The 20,452-nt window shown below is 37.1% G+C and overlaps 2 protein-coding genes across 2 annotated transcripts; both read right to left on the bottom strand.

Annotated features, from left to right (window-relative positions):
* Window positions 1-118: 118 nt before the first annotated feature.
* LOC140951678 (protein phosphatase PTC7 homolog) lies at window positions 119-9,897 on the bottom strand. The gene is made up of 5 exons (XM_073400983.1): window positions 9,584-9,897; window positions 5,208-5,387; window positions 4,273-4,471; window positions 2,789-2,912; window positions 119-2,064 (listed from the first exon to the last, which is right to left on the bottom strand). The coding sequence occupies exons 1-5, from the start codon at window positions 9,792-9,794 to the stop codon at window positions 1,861-1,863; spliced, it is 918 nt and encodes a 305-aa protein (XP_073257084.1). The 5' UTR covers window positions 9,795-9,897; the 3' UTR covers window positions 119-1,860.
* A 2,189-nt stretch (window positions 9,898-12,086) lies between these two features.
* Window positions 12,087-13,966, bottom strand: LOC140952252 (lysosome membrane protein 2-like). Its single transcript, XM_073401687.1, has one exon. It carries the CDS (start codon window positions 13,806-13,808, stop codon window positions 12,252-12,254), a length of 1,557 nt encoding a protein of 518 aa, XP_073257788.1. The 5' UTR covers window positions 13,809-13,966; the 3' UTR covers window positions 12,087-12,251.
* Between the last annotated feature and the right edge of the window lie 6,486 nt (window positions 13,967-20,452).

Genomic DNA, 20,452 nt, shown 5'->3' with positions numbered 1-20,452 from the left:
CAGGGAGGAGAGTAGTTTGTAGGGTGGTTTCCTGTCAGGAACGCTGGGAACAAGGTTGAATTGGATTCACTTGCCTCTCAATGGTGATTTTTTTACCCTAATACAAGACTATAATGTATTACTGACAAAATTTTAACTTTTATTAAAACATCCAATTTAACTCCAGGCGCACTGTCAGAGTTCGATAAACAAAGAATCATCAAAATCAACCTATCCCTCAGGGTATCTCTCTTCTAGCCTATGTACAGCATCCTCCTCCGATCAAACTTTGTTTGAGGCGAGGGAGCTGCTGTGCAAAGGCTACTCTTTTCCAGTCCCCCTTTTTTGTTTCTCTCTCCAGGGAATGGACAGAAGCAGCCAATACCCTTGAAACAAGTTGTTTTAATTTACAGTACTAGATGAACTATTACTCTTATTTACAGACAGAAAATAGGGGCAAAAAAGAAATTAAATTAAATAACATCATCCATTTTTAAGGATCACATGATTTTATACAAAACATGGTCTTATGAGAACGTATAATAAATTATATACAAAATTCAGCATTGTTCTCTAGCAGATTCTTTTTAACCAAAAACTCTAAAGTCTTTGGTAATAAAGTCAAAACGGTTATTTTAAGTTAATGTATCATTTAGCAGAAAAAGCTTTACAACTCAACAATTAGCACTGGAGTGATTCTTGTGGCTATAACAAACATTTGGAGCAAGGCCAAATGTGGAATCTCATTAAATTATACATTAACATATCAAATTGCTTCAATTAACTAATTCAAGTTGTCTTGATGACAACAAGGGACAATCATTATGGCCTTTTTAGACTGTTGCCGGTCCTCACTTTAAGGGACAAAAAGGAATTTGGATACATTCATGGTTAGTAAAAAAAATGACCTTTTTCTGAAAGCCCACTATGATACCAAAATGCGATAAACAAGAAGCTTTCCTGTTGTAACTTTACATGTAAGAAAAGAAAAGCTTCTCAAAAAAATGAAAAAAGCTGTGCTGTGCTTTGTTGGAGGGTGGGATGAGACATGTTTGGATGTTACTCTTTAAAATGAAACAAGCCCATGTTCCAACTGGTTATGGGCAATTGAATTGAATTGAATCATACAATAATATAAGATGACATAACATGAGAAAGCCAACAGTGTACATAGGCTTGATTACCCGTACTATTTGGAAAAATCAATCACTCCCTGCCCCTGGCCCAAAAGAGCCGTAGGACACTTCTGAATTCTCTTTTATTTTTTAGCCAGTTAGCATACTGCCTGCAGTTTTTGTCTGGCAACATTATTGCAAAAATTATCAGTTGTGAAAACCACAGAGTATGTTAAAGAGCTGATGAATGAGGCTTTTCAGCGAGCTCTGGAGACCTTTTATAAAACCAAAATTAAATCAAAAGATTTGCAGTGAGAGGTACTGGCCATCCATTAAAACATTGAAAAGTGATATGCAATGTACAGAAAATAATGAGCCAAAGAAACTCTCACCAAAATAAGCAAAAGAAATTTGGAGTTTCATTTTACACCCACTGATTGTGGAGATTCATACAACAATTAACTATTATTCAAATAATTATCATGACGTAGAAAAGGTTAATAAGTCACTGTCCAGCTATCTCTCTTGGTGAATAAAATTTGGACCTCGGAATTGTGTCGATGGATTCTTGTTCTTTAAAATAACAACCGTTTGCAAACTCGCAAAGTTGATGAGATGTTGAATGACAACGAAGTTTTTATGTGGGAAGTACAAAGAGACAGACTATCAGTCGGAATCAAGGTGGAATAGCTTTCTGTGCTGTCATAATACAGACACCAATCCCATGATGTGAGTCAGTAGCCTCTTCTCGCTAATTCTTTCACTTTCAAGTGTCTAAATCATCTGCTGCCATATCAGATACTACTGCTATAAGGATGGTGATGTCATCAGGCTTTCCACCTGTAATGTTAAAACCTTCACATCTGGCTTGTTCAGAGAATGGAGAGGAAAAATTAGGATCAAATGAATGAGTCCTTGCTAAATGTGCTAGTGAATCAGTGACATTTTGTATGCTCTCTGTGCTGTGATCCTGAAAGGAAGGAAAGAAAACGACTATTTAATATCAGTGCTTGAAACTAACGGTCGTTTACTCGTCTAAAACAAGTAAAATTAGCCAAAAAACGAGTAAAATTTTGAGTTAGTCGTTCTCATGGACGAGTGGAAGTTTTAGCCTGTGGATCTTGGTTTCACATTTGTTAAATCAGCACGTAATATTTTTAAAATTGTTCTTTCAATTACGTTGTTTACGCTCATAACTTCCGCATTACAATCGCCATTTTGTAAACAGTGAGGGAATGGGCCACATTTGGTTCTCAGTCCACTCCGCTGCAAATTGTGTAAACATCATGCAACTCCGAAAAACATCATGGAAAATGCGGCCTCTCGTGCTGGGACTTTGTTATGCTATTTCAAAAGGGGCAGGGAAGATGAAGAAAGGAAAGATGAAGAAAACGCTACTACAGGTGATTCCCAGCCAACAGGAGTGAAAAAGGCAAAGAAGGATAGAGACTTCAAACCAGCTTGGATAAAGGATTTTGTAACGTTAGTTTACAATGAAACCGAAGGGAAAAAAGTTAGTTTCGAGCACTGAATATTAATATCCATTTTTCTGTGCTGTGTTTCCAGGGTGTAAACACGTGTATAAACAGTTGCAGGAACAAGAACTCGCACACTTTACCGCAAAGCAATCAATAATACTTGTAACATGCATGATGAATCAATAAATTAATTAATCAGGTATAATAAATTCCTACCTCAAGTTGTGATAATTCTTTGAGTATTTGTTCAGTGGAAACATTATCAAACAGGCCATCAGTAGCTAACACAATCAAATCCCCTGGCTCCACACTAAATGATGTACTCTCTGCTTCATCCAAACTGAAAAAAAAAAACAACAACACACACAAACAAAAATCATGACTGTTATTTTACAATGCATCTATTCAATCCTGTCACTTTGTTGTGTATATTTACTTTTGTACCTATTTCATTATAATATTTAACATTAAATTTTATACAATATCAATGTAGATTTGTTAAGCCTCGATCTTTCTTGACTTTGCAAATTTACAGTTATTATAAATATATTATTTATTACGATGGTCACCCAACTATTATAGTTTAGCTTTACAGATATTTTTTATTGGTAAAATCCAACTAGTGGTCTATTATCAATGCTGTGTTGTGATTGGTTGAGCTACTACTAGGCTATATGTTATAGCCCACTAGTAGTGAAAAGCACCAGCTTTGAAAACCAGAACAATGGCGGCTGAATCGCGTTTTGCTAGCTAAAGTTATTTTGTCTCGATATTTTTGACCAACTAGTTGGATTTTACTAAAACAATAATTATTCCTCGCGCCCTCATGGCTTCTGAGTCAATAGGCCTCATGGGCTATTGATTCAGAGCCCATTCGGACTCGAGGAATAATTGTTAAATATTGGGTGTCCAACTACTGCATGTACTGCAATTGTTAGTACTAATTAAAATTAATTCTTGTGAATTCTTTTAGTTGCCTGTCTCCAGCAGAAATGAAGTTGTTGTTGTTTGCTCTGTGCACTTATGACCATGTTGTCAGAAAAGAACTTCAGGAATAAATAGCACATTTTAATTTTATCATGGATATCCAAATGATGGCACAGGAATGAACATTGGAGGAGTATAGTCCTGTCAAGATTTCCACTCTAATTCTTCAGGTTTGTTCATGACAATGGTAAGCTTTTACACTAACCTTGTACGAAAATAATAATAAATAGTAATTTTATTGGTAAGTGTTACTGCACTGCTGTACCAACTAAAAGAGACAATAGGAATCTTTACCAATGGCCATGATGGCAGCAGTGAAAATGTCGCTAAAAATATAAATAATGTCGTTTCAAACCTTAATGCATCTATTTGGATCTGCTTAATCTTTCAAACGCAAGGGATTTTTCCTGGAGTTGAATTCTTAAGGACTTTATGCAGGTTCAAAAAGAAAAAGGAAAAATTGTTGTCAAATGTTCATGTTCTCCATAAAACGTTGCATCAGAAGGTTTCACATCATACTCATGCAGTGAACATGTAAGAAATGAACTAAAAAGCATACTGCACATGCAGAGCTGTTGTTTTGCTCATAAAACCAATTATTGTTTTTTGACGCTGTTATTGTAGTCATCGTTGTTGTTGCTAATTATTAATCTCCCTACAGTATAATTAAAATAAAATGAGGAAACCGGTTATTGAGCAAGGTATGCAGTCACCTGTCCTGTATAACGGTACCAGCCTGTCCTGGAGGTGGAAGTGCTAACTGATACGGAGTGTTGAAATAATGCTGCTGTTCAGATGAGTGATGTACCACTGAACCTTGACGAATCACCAAAAATCCGGAATCACCCAGGTTAGCAGAGTGAAGCGTCTGGCTTTTTTTGTCAAGTACCATAATACAAGCTGTGCTGCTACCTATATCACCAAAATATTATCATCAGTTCCTTACAATATTACATATTATTAGAACCGGAAACCAAAATATTACAGTCAAGCCAGGTCAAGCGTACCCCCCAGAATTCCATTAATGAATTTATCATTCGAAAGTTGAGTCCGTTGGCAGTTGTAGATTTCAGATTCATCTCTACATTCTTGCATGCATAATGAGCCGTGAATTCACACGCGACTCAGTTACAAAATTTCTAACCACTCAGTTTCCCTGAATTTGATGTAAATGTCTTCTAAGAATTTTGATTCATTCAAAGATTTTCAATCTGACCAAATACAGACAAGTTCTCGTAAAATAATTCACTGCTCATTACGCAAGCAGTAATTCTGATTTGAATTTGACACTAGTTACGGGAACGACTAACAGATTCATTTCCTAATAATCAATTCATTAATAGAATCTTGGGGAGTACGCTTGACCTGTTTTGACTGTAATTATTGCAAAAAACATTGAGCACTTTGTGTAAATAACTTTTAAATTCTCTGAGCTATGGACAACCAAAAAGCATAAAAAAACACTTTCCAGGCCACTACATTCAAAGTTGAAAAAAATTCAAGGACTTACATAGAAATTTAAGGACATTTCAAGGAAAAATGGAATAATCAAGGACTTTAAAGGACTTTTCAAGACTGTGTGAACCCTGTAGTACATCGTACTGTAGTCAGTTTATACAATAAGTGACAAAGTTATTAAATCACCTACCAAACAAAGGCTCCTTATGTTCAGCAAGCTCTTGGAATCCTGCTTTAATTATACTGACCGGAGATGGTGTCTCAAGACCGCCCTCCAACACAAATCTTTTACAACTTTCCATTAATGCACTAGAGAAAAGTGAGGAATCAATGCCATAGTGTCGCCAACCTCCAACTCCATCTGCAACACCTGATTAATACAATAAATAAATAAATAAATAATGATGTGGTGGTAGCACATCCTCATCTTTATTCTTTGTCTAACATTCCAGACTGGATTGGAATTTGGAAAGGCTGGTTGCTTTTGAGAAGAGGAGAAAAATGGAGTACCCTGACAAAAACCATGGGACAGAATGAGAGATGGAAAAGTTCTTGCACAAATTCTGAATCTTAACCTTTACCATATCTTTCCCCTTTAATGTTTCATGTCTCAATAATCCAATAATTCTTAAAACTCGATTTCTGAAAGGTGACATGATTTGAATTCTCAATTCTTCAACTGTCGACTTTGTGATAATTTGAACAGTAGGTGGATGCAACACTGAAATAATCAACTTCACAATGATTTAATCTTCCTAGAAATGCTTATCCGGTTTTCAGTATAAAATGAGGGTAATGCAACTGAAATAGTTCGTTGAATTATCTACCAATCAGAGCTACATAGGCAAAATTAGTTGAAACAGTTTATGCTTGACAACATTTACTATTTTTTGCTATTCACTTCTTCTTCAAAAAGGAAAATTATTAAACTTTCCCTCCACGGGCAAAAAAAAGTCCTTTATGATAGATATAGGAAAATAAAGAATTTTTAGTAATAAAAAGTGACTCAAAACCAAATAAACAGAGAGATATATAAATTTTAACAAGATGCCTAACGTCGTTCCCGTGGGATGCATTGGTCTATAGAAGCATAGTGGCGTTCTATCTGAATTTGGAAAAATTAGGGAAATTGGAAATATGTGTCATGTTATGAGTATCAATGAGTAGCAGGGTGCAAAGAAAACCATTTTTACAGCTTGCCATTTGGGCAGGCTGAAGCTAGCATTAACTAGCCCAGATGTCATTTCAACTAGCCCTAATGCTTTTTGATGAGCAGAATATTGATTTCACAGTTTTTCTGTTACTCGAATAGTTAAAAACAGAATTCACTTACCCGATAGGAAAATCCACTACCCCTGAGCTATCAGACACTACTTTCGTTGCACGCTGAGTAGGTTACCTGTATGGTTTTTTAATGTGCTTATGACTGAATTTATAGTTGTCAGTGGTCGCATGGATGGAGTTGATTTTGTTTTGATCTAACACCATTTAGTTATTTTCGTAGCACAATTTGGATAGGAAAATGAAGTTGTTTTGCATCAAAACAAGGTTTACCTGTGTAACTTTGAAAATTGGAATGTTCATGGACACAAGAAATGGAGAACGTAATGCTTTTATTAACCTAAACAGGAACTATATGTACAACGATACATCATATCTTGGTAGAAAGTTGCCACAGGGAACTTTTTCAAAGAGAAATAAACATTGCAGTTTAAGGTTAATGGAACAATAAACAAAACAAAACATCCGCTTGCTCTATCCAAGGTTAGAAAGTTCAATAAAGTTCCAATGTTTTGATCCAAGATGAAAGTATAATATTCTGAGACACTCTAGATCTGGTTAAAAATTAATTGCAGTGTGTTTCCAAGGTCTCAAAGTTAACATAGTTCCAATGGTTATCCATGATTCCAAGGTATAATAAGTTCACTAACGTCTGGATGTGTGTCCCATCCAGAAAGTCCAATCCATGTCGAAAGCAAGTCGTCGATCGACGTGGACAATATTTTTGTGATTTCACTGCCAATTGTCAAGGGTACAAATTGAAATTTACGCGATTTGACCCCCCATCGTCAAGGTGTTTTCGATAACAAAAGAAAAAACTGAACTCTAGCTCTGCTCTGTAAAAACTGGTGAACTCCGACTTGAAAAATCTATCCAAAATCACGTCCCCCCAACCAGATGCTACTAAAACCTTAAGAAAAAGCCAGACTAAACCAAAAGAATCATGGAGGGAAAAAAAAACAAAATAAAGAGAAATAAGTTGGCCTAGGTCGCCTCCCATGACTTGCCAGTGTCCCGAAGGATTTCGCTGGTTAAAAAGCCATCCTAAACATCACAAGTGACAAATTTGGCAAGGAACATCCTGAAACATTCTTCAGAGGAAGCAAGTCGATTAAATATCTACAAAGTTTTTGAACAATCCCATTGGTTGGCTTAGAAGAAGAAATAATCGATCAAGATTTTATGCAATCTATTGGCTGGCTTTCCCATTTGTTCGTACAAATAATACAATGAAAAACAAAAGAAACCAGATTTTTTACCATGGTGTGCCACAGGCACCGCACGGAAAAACTCTTTAAACAGGGCTAGTAAAATGCTTATGAAAGCATCATATCAAACTGATCAAAACAAGCTGCTAAAACTACATATGGGAGGAAAAAGGGATAACTACAGAATGTACATTGCACCATTTTATCTTTTATTCAATGAAGGAATTGGGCAATATATTATTTTGCAACATTTCCAATATCTTAGACAGCTTATAAAATGTGTCCAAATTTTTGTTTACAAGTTTGCAAATTCAGGGTTTTAACCACTTTTCTGTACATGATAAACATGGTATACTTTTTCAGCATGTAAAACTGTACATAGCTGTGAATAAAAGTTGGTCATCTGACTAAAATACAGAATGACAGAAAACCAGATTTTACCTGTCAGTAAATCATCACTGGATAAATAAAGACTATGATTATTTTAAAGCTCAAAATTTTCATACCTGAGGAAATTAAAAGTTGCCATAATGTATGCTTTACACTGTTTCTGGTATATCCAATAAAAGTTTGACAAACTCAAAACTACAGCCTTCACAATATCTTTTTTTCCATGATACTTGCCAAAGGACTACCCATACGAAAAAGGAAGTAAAAAATGGGAAACAGCAGGGCTGTGATAAATAATATGATGCTTTCTTGCAAGGTCAAAAGAGAAATGTGGTACAACATCCTATTATGTCACTTATGTTATTTGCTTATTTTTAATACCTGTGATTTGTAATTACAGAAAAGGAGCACATAACAACAACCGAATTTATCAGTGAACTGGTTACTTCCTCACGGCAAATTTAATCCCCTTCAAAATTAATATCCAATCATGATTTAAAAGCTAGCCATAATGTCCAAATGTGGTGGGGATTTCATTACACGCACGAAAAATTTTGCAGCCATTGTCCAATTACCAACTGTTACTTCTGGCCTTGAAATAGAGAAACGAGCTATCTGACAGAAAAATAGACAACTAGGAAAAGGGTGTATGGGCTGTGACAGCTTCTACACTAGAAAGAGTACAGTTGTACTGTAAATGAAGATGGAAATGTCTAAGGCAGTTAGTAAAACAATTTAACAGGGTCTGTACAAGGGTAACCAATCAGCCCACCAAGTCAATAAAAGACAGGGCTAATTAATTAAATGAAAGTATAATATAAATTCACAAAATTTAGAGGAACAATATCACATGTATCTTCATCAGTGAGAATCACCAGATACAGACAGGGTCATGAAAAAAGAGAATGCACAAGGGAAAGTTAAAAAGAAAATGGCAATTATGGAATTCTTTGTAAAATGTAATTAAGAGCTCCAATTAACCAACTGTGGTTAAACCTAAAACGATAAAGCAAGGAGATCTTGTAAATTAAAAGCAATATGCAATAAGCACTTCAGTTTAATAGTAATTCTTATTGCCTTTCTGAAAGAGGAATATAAAATACAAATATTGCATTTTCATGAAAACAGTTTTTCAAATTAAAACATCGTTCAAAAAAAACCCTGGAAAAAATAAAACGAATTCCATTAAAGGAAACAACCCTGTGATACATGTCTGCAGTTAGCGCCGTATTTTGGTTTCATCCTAAAAATGAATCTCGGTAGTTCCTTCTAAAGATATTGTAGAAGCACACTTTCTGCACTCTATTATGGCTATAAAATACTTTAACCCAGGGAGCATAAACGGGAGATCGAATGCACTGCGTGAACATGCGATATGTAATTCGTCTTCTTTTGAAACCACATGGGTAAACCTTTTAAAAATAAATGTTATCAAATAAAACATATTCCCGTTCGCTGGAACATCCAATACTATCGTAAGAGTCTGAAAGAACGATGAAAAAGGTTGACTTAAAACAACAAATCTTCATTTTCCACCGTTCATGAGACTAAACCGCGTGCTGCAATATTTGTTTACAGGAGGAAAACGAGTTTACAATTCGAGCCCGGCACAAACTAAAATATCCATACGTAACAGCCATTCAAGAACAACACTAAACCGTTCAACCGTTTTCAAAAAGTAACTTACCTAAGACATCGGAAGTTTTAGTTTTGGCTAGAAAACATGCATCTTCTCCAAATACGAACTTGTTCTTCGCCGGCTTGAAATCCTTTGAAAAACCACAATAAGCCGTGATGAGCCGAAGATCCGTAGAGTTAGTCTGTCGTTTCAGCAAAGGCGCCACTAATTGTCGCGCATGAGAAGCTAACAATCGCCCATAAACCACGGCACTTTGCATAGCTATTGCACGTTTGCTGTTAGTAATAAATTCACATTGTGGAACTAGAGGAAGGAAGCAAGTAACAGTATTGAACTCTGAACCGACATGTTAGTTTCCCAAGATGCTCCCTGGGGCGCATTACGTCATTACCCTCTTGGGATCCGGTGTTGTATCGGCAAGCATTTCTTTGAATTTGCACAGATTTTAAAAAAATTCTTTTACAGATCTTACGGGTAACGTTAGTCTCGAAGGCCAAAAGTTCTTTTCAGACCACAACAGGAATCATGATCTAAAAGCTCTATTTTAGCTTGTCTGATCTAGATCTCGATGTCTCCAGACCAGTTTCTTGGACTACATATAGTAAATTATGCAATAGGTTTAAGGTAATTTTTTTTTTTTTAAAGTAGTCTTATTCTTATTACTATCAGGCCATATGCTATATTGTGGTGTTTCGAAAAGAGGAAAACACATCCTCATAGTGTCCTAGGTAGAGGGGATGGAGAAAACTGTTGGGAATGCCAATTTTGATCATCATCCTAACTGACTCCCAGGGTTCTCTCCTACTAGTGCAAACCTAGCCTACGAGACTGATGGGTTTTTAGGGTGAGTGAAATACCCCAAACAAAACACTCCCCCTAGCTACACAGACAGGAGATGACCCTGGGAATGGACCTTAGTTCTGATTTCACCTCACCCCCACCCACCCCCACCAACCATCTCATGCCCACTCACACTCTTCTTGCTTTTCAACAAGGGCATTTTACGCCTGGAAGACCCCACGGGTTACCATACTTGGACTTGTAGAACATAGGTGTCTCCTTGATCCAGGATCACTTCTAGTATAAATTATAATGATAATAATAATAATGATGATGATTTAGATGGAACACATCCACATCATAATATAGTGGTACACCATCTACCATTCTTATTCAGACTTGGAAGTTGGAAATGTTAGTTTTTGAGGAAACAGTCAGAGAAAAACAAAGGAGAGAACCAACAGCGAACTTGAGCCACATATGCATTGGCAGATTCAAGGGAGGCAAGTGATTTCACCACTGGCAAGTGCACTGATAGTAAAAGTAAATGAATTATTATCTTGGATATTTGTCTATTTTAATTCATCAACTTCTGATGTGAACCCATTTTAAGGTCAACACATTTTAAATGGATATGACAGCTGTCAAAATAATAAATACCCAAGCAGGCATTTCCTTTGTTACACATTTTGGTCTATTTATTTATCAAATGTGTGTAAAATAAAACAAAATGATAACAATTTGGTCTTAATCATTTGCATTTGAAAATTATCAGTTACAGTCTTTAAGTTGAGTCAACTCTGGTAACTTTCTGATAATCAACAACTTATTATAAACTAGTAATGAAATTTATATGAAACAATAATTAACAATAATTTATTAATTCTTTAATAATAATATTGTGTTGTAATCAGTATGCATATGATTCATTCAAAAAGTCACAATATTTTAGTCATTAGGAGATTTGTTATATACCCAGCAAAGTAAGTCTTATCAAGCATGCAGCCAAAAATATTGGGTTACATTCTTTACTTATTTCACCTCTGCTGTCCTAGTTTTTACAATATTTTATTGTTCCACTGCTCAAGAGACTTTTTGAGAGGTTTTATTTTACGTGTCATGTGATAAATTATTTTTACACAAGCTGAATACATTAACTGCCAAAAACTGCCACTTAATATGTAAGCCCTGGACTTATACATTTTCATAAAGGGTTTTAGAAGTTATCCAGAAGGACTTATAATAGGACAGGTTATATCTGAGGGGGGGCTTATATTCGGAAATGAGAAAGCTCCCGGATTTTTGCAATGAAACAAGCTATTTTTTCCTTTTTAAGTGCCAAGAAGTCATGATAAATCAAAAATTCATTTCAATACATTTGAAGGGTTTATTATCAGACGTATTTTTTTAAACGTAGATGGCCCTGTAACCAGGGGCGCTAATAAGTGGGGGTGCTTATATGAGGCAGTTTATGGTATACAGTAATAAAGCAGCTTTCTACATTTTTAAGCTTAAATCTTGGACACCATTGCAACTGCCCTCAAATTAAATATAGTCATTTGGATACTTAAAGTAAAGAAAGTTAACCTTCAAAACAACCACTCAAAACAATAGGCCTGTGAGGCTGATCATTAGCTCAAAGTGTTTTGAGATTATAGTTTTGAAAACCTATCCCATTCATGGGATAGGTTTAAAAACCGCTAAGAGGGCTACATATTATTACTTCTTTTTCAAGATAACCCCCCCCCCCCCCCTAAAAAATTTTCACAACACAGCAGCCCTTCAGCTTCCAGGGAAAAATAGCTACTGGTAGGTCTTAATAATTTGTCTGTGGCAGGTCTACCAAAGGACCTGCAGACAAATTCTACATCTTTAGAAGTTGAACAAAAAAGTTTAGCTTCTTGAAAACGCCTTGAAAGACTCAAGTCATCACTTGTCACTCACTCCCTGACAAAAGGGGACTTGTTTCGCTTGGCTCAGCATTAACTTGCAACATGCGCCTCACCTTCTTACTATTTCTGTTTCGCACAATGCGAGCAGTTAACATGATGGAGGCAACCACAATGAGCAGAGCTCCAAGAATAACAAGTCCAAGTTCAATTCCATGAACAATGGTGAATTTCTCTAATACTTCACTTTTAAGCTTCTTTGCTGAGGCACTGTCGAGTGTTGCTGTTTCATTAATGAACATAATAGGAAAAAACATTGTGTTAATTCCACTGGTCTGCGAAATCCCTTCAACTGCTTCTACCTTTGTGTTGATCTGCAATCGCTTGCTGCTTTTCACTGATATCCCAGTATGTGGCTCTATATTAAGAAACGTCCCATGCTCTTCTTTGTTAGGAGAAAGACCTTCCACTGCTTGGACGAGGGAAGGGTCACCCAAGTAGAAATGTGGAGATGAGATAAAGAGAGGTATCTTTATCGGAGACGGTGGCTGGCATACACTTATGTCTAATATTCCAGAGGGAAAGCACTTTGTAGTGCAAAATCCTTGGTTATCAGGATTAAGGGAAACATTCAGAAATACCTTAGGTGGAACGCTGAACTGAATAGCATCTATTCCTCGAACTTTGTTCTTACCACTGTAAGTTAAGTACAGTGAACGGCACAGCTGCGTAACAAAGACATAAAGTTTGTCATCTTTACTTGTTTCTGGTGCAAATTGAGAACCATCAGTACCATTGATCATATTTGCATAAGTTGAATTCCAAACTTTGAGGTTTGTCAGTCCTTTCCAATCCATCCATTGCACAAGCTTGGTGATATCTTTTTCTCCAGTGTGTACTCCAGTGACACCCTCAAAAGTGTTATTCTTCTGAAGGGCAATAAGAGGGCTTATTTCAGGCAAAAAATGGCGAAACTCCGTGGGTATCTCATTTCGTATTTTGTTGTATTCCAAAAACAATGAGTCATTATAGCCCCATAGTAAATCATGTACCCGTCTCTTCATAAATAGCTTTTCCTTAAAATTGTCAAAGACTGTAGAAATTAAAACTAGCACAGTAAATGGCAAATTTCTGGCTGCTTCGGCCAACGTGACCAAAGGTATATTCACCGTTGTTATCTCTGCAGTGTTAGGATCGCAGGATTCACAAGAAGTTTCAGGGTCGAACACAAATGCCATCTCCTCGTTGTACCTAACTGAAGCCTTGTTAGAATCCCAAGTGATGTTTTTCTTCGGCCTGAGTTCTTTATAAGAAAAAGGCCCTATTTGAGCTAAAAATGGTTTAGCACCCTTCTTGACTTCCATAGGATTCACTACATCGAACATAAAAAACTGCAGGTAGATAGGTACGGAGGGGTCCTTCCATTGTTTGAACCCAACGGAGTCAGGTTTGAGAACCAAACTTTCATTGACCTTCTTTTGAATATATTTGTCCATTAGCGGGTACATAACGATGCCAGCAAAAGCAAAGAGGATTCCCAGAGCATACAAAGCAATGATTTTCTTCCATCCAAAGATACAAGCGCGGCTTTTGTCCCTCGCCATTACGTAATCTCAAGATTTGATAGCGGCTTTTTTGCTAAAGTAAAACGCGACAGATTTTCCTCGCGAACAGGCGCTGTAGAGAAACAGAAACGTCGCGTTGTCCGCCGAAAATAAGGTAATTTAAAACCAGCTTTTAAAAGCCCAGAATGTTTCAAACAAACTCGTGACTCAGCAATGTTCAATAAACCGAAACAGTCATGCCAAACAAACTGGCCATGTGATTTCTTGCTGCACGAAATGTCAAAGTTCACTTTCAGATTCACTTTGTGATGACTTACCGGCTAATTGAGAACTGTATTGTGGCTAAAAGATACCTGTCACTCGGAAAGAAGTTCACTGAAGGTTTTAAAACCGAAGACCAAGAGCCATGGGCTCCTGTAAGAGCTGATTATTCTCAAATGTCACGCCAATTTACGGACCTTGCACACCCTGTCACGTGGTCGAAAGATAGCTAGTGGCTCAGTGAATTATGAAGCACGGGCTTTCTTTCCCCGGAAAAAGTAAACTTTCCGTAAAGCGAGGTCTGACTGATTAGATATGTATTACTGTATTAAATATCTGAATACTATGTGAATTATGTTATTATTCATAATAATATATTATTCATAGAAGAGTAATATATTATTTCACCCTTTTCGACAACCTTCACCATCTTCTGACTGCTTCCGGCCCCAAAAGGCATCCTGTTCGAGACGCTAAATCAGTAAAATTGTATACCCTATTTAAGGCTCAAGACCCTGAAACTCCCATGGCTCTTGTCGGCTCCTGAAAACCATGCCCTGTTCAGTGGCACATACCAACCTGGGTCAAATATGAGATTTTTCCCTTGGGAGTCTTTCTAGAGAGTCCAGTCAGAAGTCGATTGATACTGATTCTCTCACTTCAAAACCGACAGGACTCCTGATCAAATAAGCCAGGAAACCGATCGATACTCTTGTAGAAGGTTTCAGAAATACAAGGGGAGATTTCAGGGCCTTAGTAAACGTTTCCACTACAACACGCACTCCCTAGCCTATAAAAGGGGGAAGCCCCGCCCGAAAGGGGTACCTGGTATAAAGGGTACGGGTTTCACTAGTTAAAGTCTGTGGAAGGACTTAAAAAGGCTAACAGGCTCCGAAACAGGCGCGTTTTATGGCCGTGAAAAAGACGACAATAACTGAGAAATTTCTGGTTTCAGTGATTTATAGCCTGAATTTCAGACGATTACTTCGAATGATCGTCTGCAGGAGCTCCTGTCGTCTGAAAATACTGAAATCAGTCAGGCCAAGTGATTTATTCATATCTAAAAGCCAGCGCATTTACAGCAGTTAAAATAGGATGCAGCGTTCTATGCGAAAGATGTTCCATATTTTGTCACTGAACTAGGTATATTTAGCAAAAATGGTATATAAAAGGCAAGGGGTCCTACATCAGGGCGGAGCCTTCCCGCATAAAATTTTATTGACGCATTCCCGCATAAGATTTTATTGAGGTGTGTCTTACTAATGTCATGATGTATTTGTTGTTTAGACTTTGTTCAAGTGGTATGGTGCATATAGGCTGGATGGTTCTTGTAGTTCATATAAATTTCTTAATGGCCTCAAAGAATGTTACAGTGTGATGTAAAAAATTAATAAGGTAGCGTAATAAACTCATATTGCGTGAAAATGATACGTCACCCTCAAATTATCTCTTGAGTATTTTCTATTGATTTCTTATGTTAACTATTCTATACATATTTGTATTTCGCGTTCAAAGTTCAATGAATAATTTCCGTCATCTTACCACCATAGAAATAGAAAAACAATCCATTAACAATCAAAGAGGGCTCTTTGACCTGTTTCAAAGTCCGAGGACCAGATTTCAATCAGCTCCAAATTTAGAGCCCTTCAATGACTAAAAGTTAAAAATTACTCGGTTCTGATTTATCAGTCGTCGAGAGAAGATACAAAAATTTCCAAATGAAAATAAATACCATACACGACTAAAAGAAGGGGGTAGAACTAACTGAAATATGGTAAGAGCCTGTTTAGTAGAGAGAAAACGGAGGGAGTTTACACAAGAGAACTGTTATACTGACTCAAGAGGAGGGCTATGATGTTTCCTTGATTTCAAACCGCAAATTATGATTGACGTGACCCCAATGGGGTTTTCGCTTTATCCACTATTTATGATTTTATCTGGTAGCAATTAACCAGACAACAATTTCTGATTGGAGTAGTTGACGCAAAAATAGAGGAAGAGTGCCGACGGACTATCTCCTATCTGCAAGGGTGTTCTTGCCCAAAGCTTTACTGCTAGAAACTGAGTAATCAGAAACCTACGGCGAATACACTGTCAGGGGAATTCTTGTTATAAGTTCTAATATTTCCAGTTATATGGCCAGAAGAGGACTTCGCCATAGATGCTTGGATGAAGCTTGTCTCTTCTGTAAAGAAAGGCGATGGGTTATGCCGTTTACAATGTAAAAGAAATGTGCAAGTAAATAATCTGCAGCTAAAGATTCGAAAAGGTGTTTTGTACATTGTATGCTAGCGACCTCGACACTATGATAAAGTTCTTACTTACTTACTTATACGTACATAGCTTTTTCAAAATTTCAATTCAATGTCGATTATAATCAATGGCGAAATAGTGAAGTTTATATTAAGAGGTTCTCAATGGGGTGGTGGCTTTTACGGTTATCGGCTAAAATTTTGGCTCTTTTACGGCTATCGGTTAATTTTTTTCAGTTACGGTTAAGGGAAAAGTTGAAAATTAACTTCTTTTGTTTCAAAAAGTTAAATATTAATTATCCTGTATTTTTTTGTATCTTTAAATCAAAATAAAGGTCTTCGGATCATCTCGGGATGAAATAAGCTATTCTTTTGAAAAATTTTAACATTTGATAGATCATACTTTTTATAAAGTATTGCACTTCTGATATTATTTTACACATAGAAATGTCAATAGTCAATTTAAAAATAATCTTTGTGAAAAAGCAAAAGCAGACACGCGAACGCCCAACTCAAGGCCGGGGCGCGACATTCATTATAACAGAAATGGCCGTTTTCACACTAGAGAAGGATTATTCGTGTGAGACGGGTTATCCGTTTGATGATTCGCGTCAGATAGGTGATACGTCTTAATTTGGCAATGGGATAGTTTTAATTTGGAATAAACAATCCGCCTGACTTTTGAAGACAGGATTATCCGTTCCAGATAGCCTGTGTACAGCCGCCCCCTCCCCTCAGAAAAAAATCGGAGAAGAGGTGTCTGTGGGGAGGGCGCGACTGTACACAGGCTAGTCTCAGACGGATGATCCATTTCTAGGTCTAGTGTGAAAACGGTCAATAACAAAATTTCCGTGTCCAGTGTTTTTAATGATAGCGAAGGACTGTACGGAACGACTGTCTTGCCGTTGCCTTGTCCGTAGGCCGCATTATTCCGCGCGGCTGATGCCTTTCGGGTCATGTGGTCCGAGCGAGTTCGCCACTGAAATGTCTTGATGGAGACTGCGTGGGAAGACGCCGAACAGGTACAAGGCATGGCGATGTCTACCATAGCGTCCGAGAAAAACAGGGAATTGTTGTTTATCGGCAACGTGTTTTACAAACAGTGACATCTCTGCGTGTTGTTTCACTAGAGTTTTGAGGGCACGGCCTCCTGAAAATTGCAAATATTAATCCCCAGCAAGAAGCCACACTTTCGCTATGGAAAAAATTAGTTCCCCAAGAAAGCGCCGGAAATGGAGCCTAGGTCTTGGTTAACACCTAAAAGGCGCTTCCCCTAACGTGCGTACGGATTCACAATAGCCGGGAAATAAAAAACACAACCATAAGTGAGTTTAGTACCTTCCTTAAAAGTAGCAAATCTAGGGAACACTTTCTTTTACGGTTAACTCTTTTTTACGCTATTTACGGCTAACGGTTAAATTTTTTTAATTTTTACGGCTATCGGCTAAATTTTTGGCCGTTTTACGCCTATCGGTTAACCCCATTGAGACCCTCTACCAAGCCTGTTCAGGTCTTTGGAATTTTTCACATGCCAGATATTCGGAGAAATAGATTTATAGTGGAAGCTCTCGTAAGCAACCACTTCAAAAATTCGAAAAAGTGATTGTAACTAGAGCTGGTCGCTTACGAGAATGACCTCTCGTAAACGACCGCATGGTAAAACAAAAGAAATTAAGGTTAAATGAGTGTCTTTATATCTGATATAGACATGGCCAAGCTTTACGTCCAATGTTTTAGACCATTAGCACAGTGTGCAGTTTCATTAAAGTCATTAAAGTGTTTATTCATTATAATAAGACTCTTGAGTGGTTGCTTACAACAGCTTAAAAACAAAGGAAAGGTCCAGTTGGGTTATCCCAAGAGTGGTCGCGGTTAGCCTGCGAAAACATCCGTTTCTCCTCGCTCTTCGCCGCTGGGACGTTTCGTCCCCAGCGGCGAAGAGCGAGGAGAAACGAGTGTTTTCGCAGGCTAAGGTCGCGGTCGCTTACGAGAGGTTTTCATTACAAAGTTTAAGTCACAGTTCAAACAGGGTTTCACAAAGGCGGTCGTAACTAGAGCTGGTCGCTTACGAGAGTGGTCGCAGGGAGAGCTTCGACTGTATTCAGTGTATTCGTGATCAAATTTATAGAGCTTTGTATTGGAGCACTAACATGGCGACCACAACCTAACAGAAACAAGCTAGAAACATCTGGCACTGAGTTTTGCTAAGAAAGCGTGAATTCGTCTCTCGAGGAACTCATGAACATTAATATAAAGTAACATTTTTTCTAATATATGACAACTGTTCACATAGCAAAATCCCTCCCCCCCCCCATATAAGTCACTTCTTCAACCTTCTTGTTCTTGACAGCTCTCTCGGCTGCCGAGAATGCCCCATCACGCAAAAGCTTAGAAATTCAAGCTCACTGTGGTCACAAAACAACGAAGAACCCTTTCGAAGTAAAAATTTGTTGGAATATTCGTTTTCAGCTGCTCTAATATACTTCATGAAAGAAAAAACTCAGGAGCATTGAAAATTCTCTAGTGTGCCGTGAATTTTTGATGACCTCCCGTGAAGGCCAGCAATAATCCACTTTATCATGAAAGAAGCTATTTTTCAAACTTTTTGGTTAGTTTTTTTCTTTCATCCGGATGAAAACAGGTTGAGTAGACTCAACTGTATTCAAATTTCAAACTGAAAACCAACCAAATAAACAAACGACTAGTACGGAGCTCTTGATGGCAAGTCAATTAAACGCCATTCAGGATTGAAACATTTTACAGTCTCTTGGTTTTACAGTTTGTTTTTCGAGATATCTAATGATGACCTTAATAAAGCAAAAATTAATTTTAAAAAATCACAAAAGCTCTATGGTAAAGAATTGAACTTACGAGTATAATTTCTCACTGTAAATTAGCATTTCTTCTAGATAATTGCGAGATTAATAAACAATAGACAACTTAGATCGTCTGTAATAAAAGATCGATGTTATTTGAATGGGTGAAATCAGAGATTGTTTAATTTGTATTAGCCAATCACATTTCATATTACAATGAAGCTGACTGCTAATAGCACTCGATATTTTGTTCCTTCTTATTAACGCGATCTGACAAGAATCTCACTTAACAAATGCGCTAAAAAAACCACAAGAATTGCTTTATTTTTGGTATGAACTGCTAACTCATACAATTAAATCGGGATACTGACGCAGTCTTGGGGCGAAGGGAGAAGGGTTTAAGACTCGACGAGAAGGAAAGAAGAAATGTAACACACCCAACAACATCGATGGACTTGAGACTTGGCCAACGCTTCGATCCGAGATATCGAGATTATTCCTAATTTACCAAGAGTCTCGAATTTCTAGGTACTACTCTCCATCCCTTTTTTACATGGTAACAGTTTGCATTATTGCTGTTGATATGTGAATTATATTATATTATTTCCTTGCTATGTTTCGTTTAAAATCCTTTTTTCTCTTTGACTGTTTAAAGGTTCACCTTCCTTGAAAGCGGTTATGTATCCAATTACCCAAAGGTAAGTGAGTTTATTTATTTTGCAATGAAGCGTATTTCTTTTTTGTCTTTCAAACCATTATCTGTTCGTATATGATAAAATTACCAGTATGAACTATTTAATAAGAAAATCATATCTGTCGATATCAATTATTATGGAGGTAAATTCAAAAAAATTTGCGCTCCCTTTAGATAGGAATCTGGCGGTATTTCTTGATATACGGAATAATACTGAATCGAGGGTTTTCGTTCTAGATTAACTTTTAATTAATTCAATTTTACCCCTAGATTCAATTACGGAGATTTTTATTGTACTATTGAGTCTTTTGAGTCTGTGGATCGAATATTACGTTTGCAAAATTGATCAACAATGGAAATGACATGTACATCATGCGCAAAAGAAGGTATGTACCGGTATCAAGAGAAGGTTGGAGTTGAAGAACTCGATGTTTTGCGGGGGCAATACGAAAGGCCTGCAAGGTCTCGTAAATGCATGATATCGATAATTTTGGGACTTTTTTGTAAGTCTGGTCACTTTTGTAAGAGGACGACCGGATGATCAGATACTGAACAATGAAGGCTAAACGTTTCATGTTTTACTATACTGAAACATACATGTTTTCCTCTGTTTCTTCAGCTTTTCGTTATCACTAGACTATAGACTGTCGCATAACTCAA

This window comes from Porites lutea, chromosome 11, assembly GCF_958299795.1.
Source record: "Porites lutea chromosome 11, jaPorLute2.1, whole genome shotgun sequence".
Lineage (NCBI taxonomy): Eukaryota > Metazoa > Cnidaria > Anthozoa > Scleractinia > Poritidae > Porites > Porites lutea.
The sequence above is the reverse complement of the archived record's forward strand: the minus strand, read 5'-3'. Positions and strand labels throughout refer to the sequence as shown.

Coding starts and splice junctions, on each gene's coding strand:
- LOC140952252 (XM_073401687.1), bottom strand. CDS start 13,808: ATGGCGAGGGACAAAAGCCGCGCTTGTATCTTTGGATGGAAGAAAATC.
- LOC140951678 (XM_073400983.1), bottom strand. CDS start 9,794: ATGCAAAGTGCCGTGGTTTATGGGCGATTGTTAGCTTCTCATGCGCGA. Junction 5,388..9,583: donor TAAAACTTCCGATGTCTTAG/GTAAGTTACTTT, acceptor TGTATTAATCAG/GTGTTGCAGATGGAGTTGGA. Junction 2,065..2,788: donor AAGAATTATCACAACTTGAG/GTAGGAATTTAT, acceptor CCTTCCTTTCAG/GATCACAGCACAGAGAGCAT.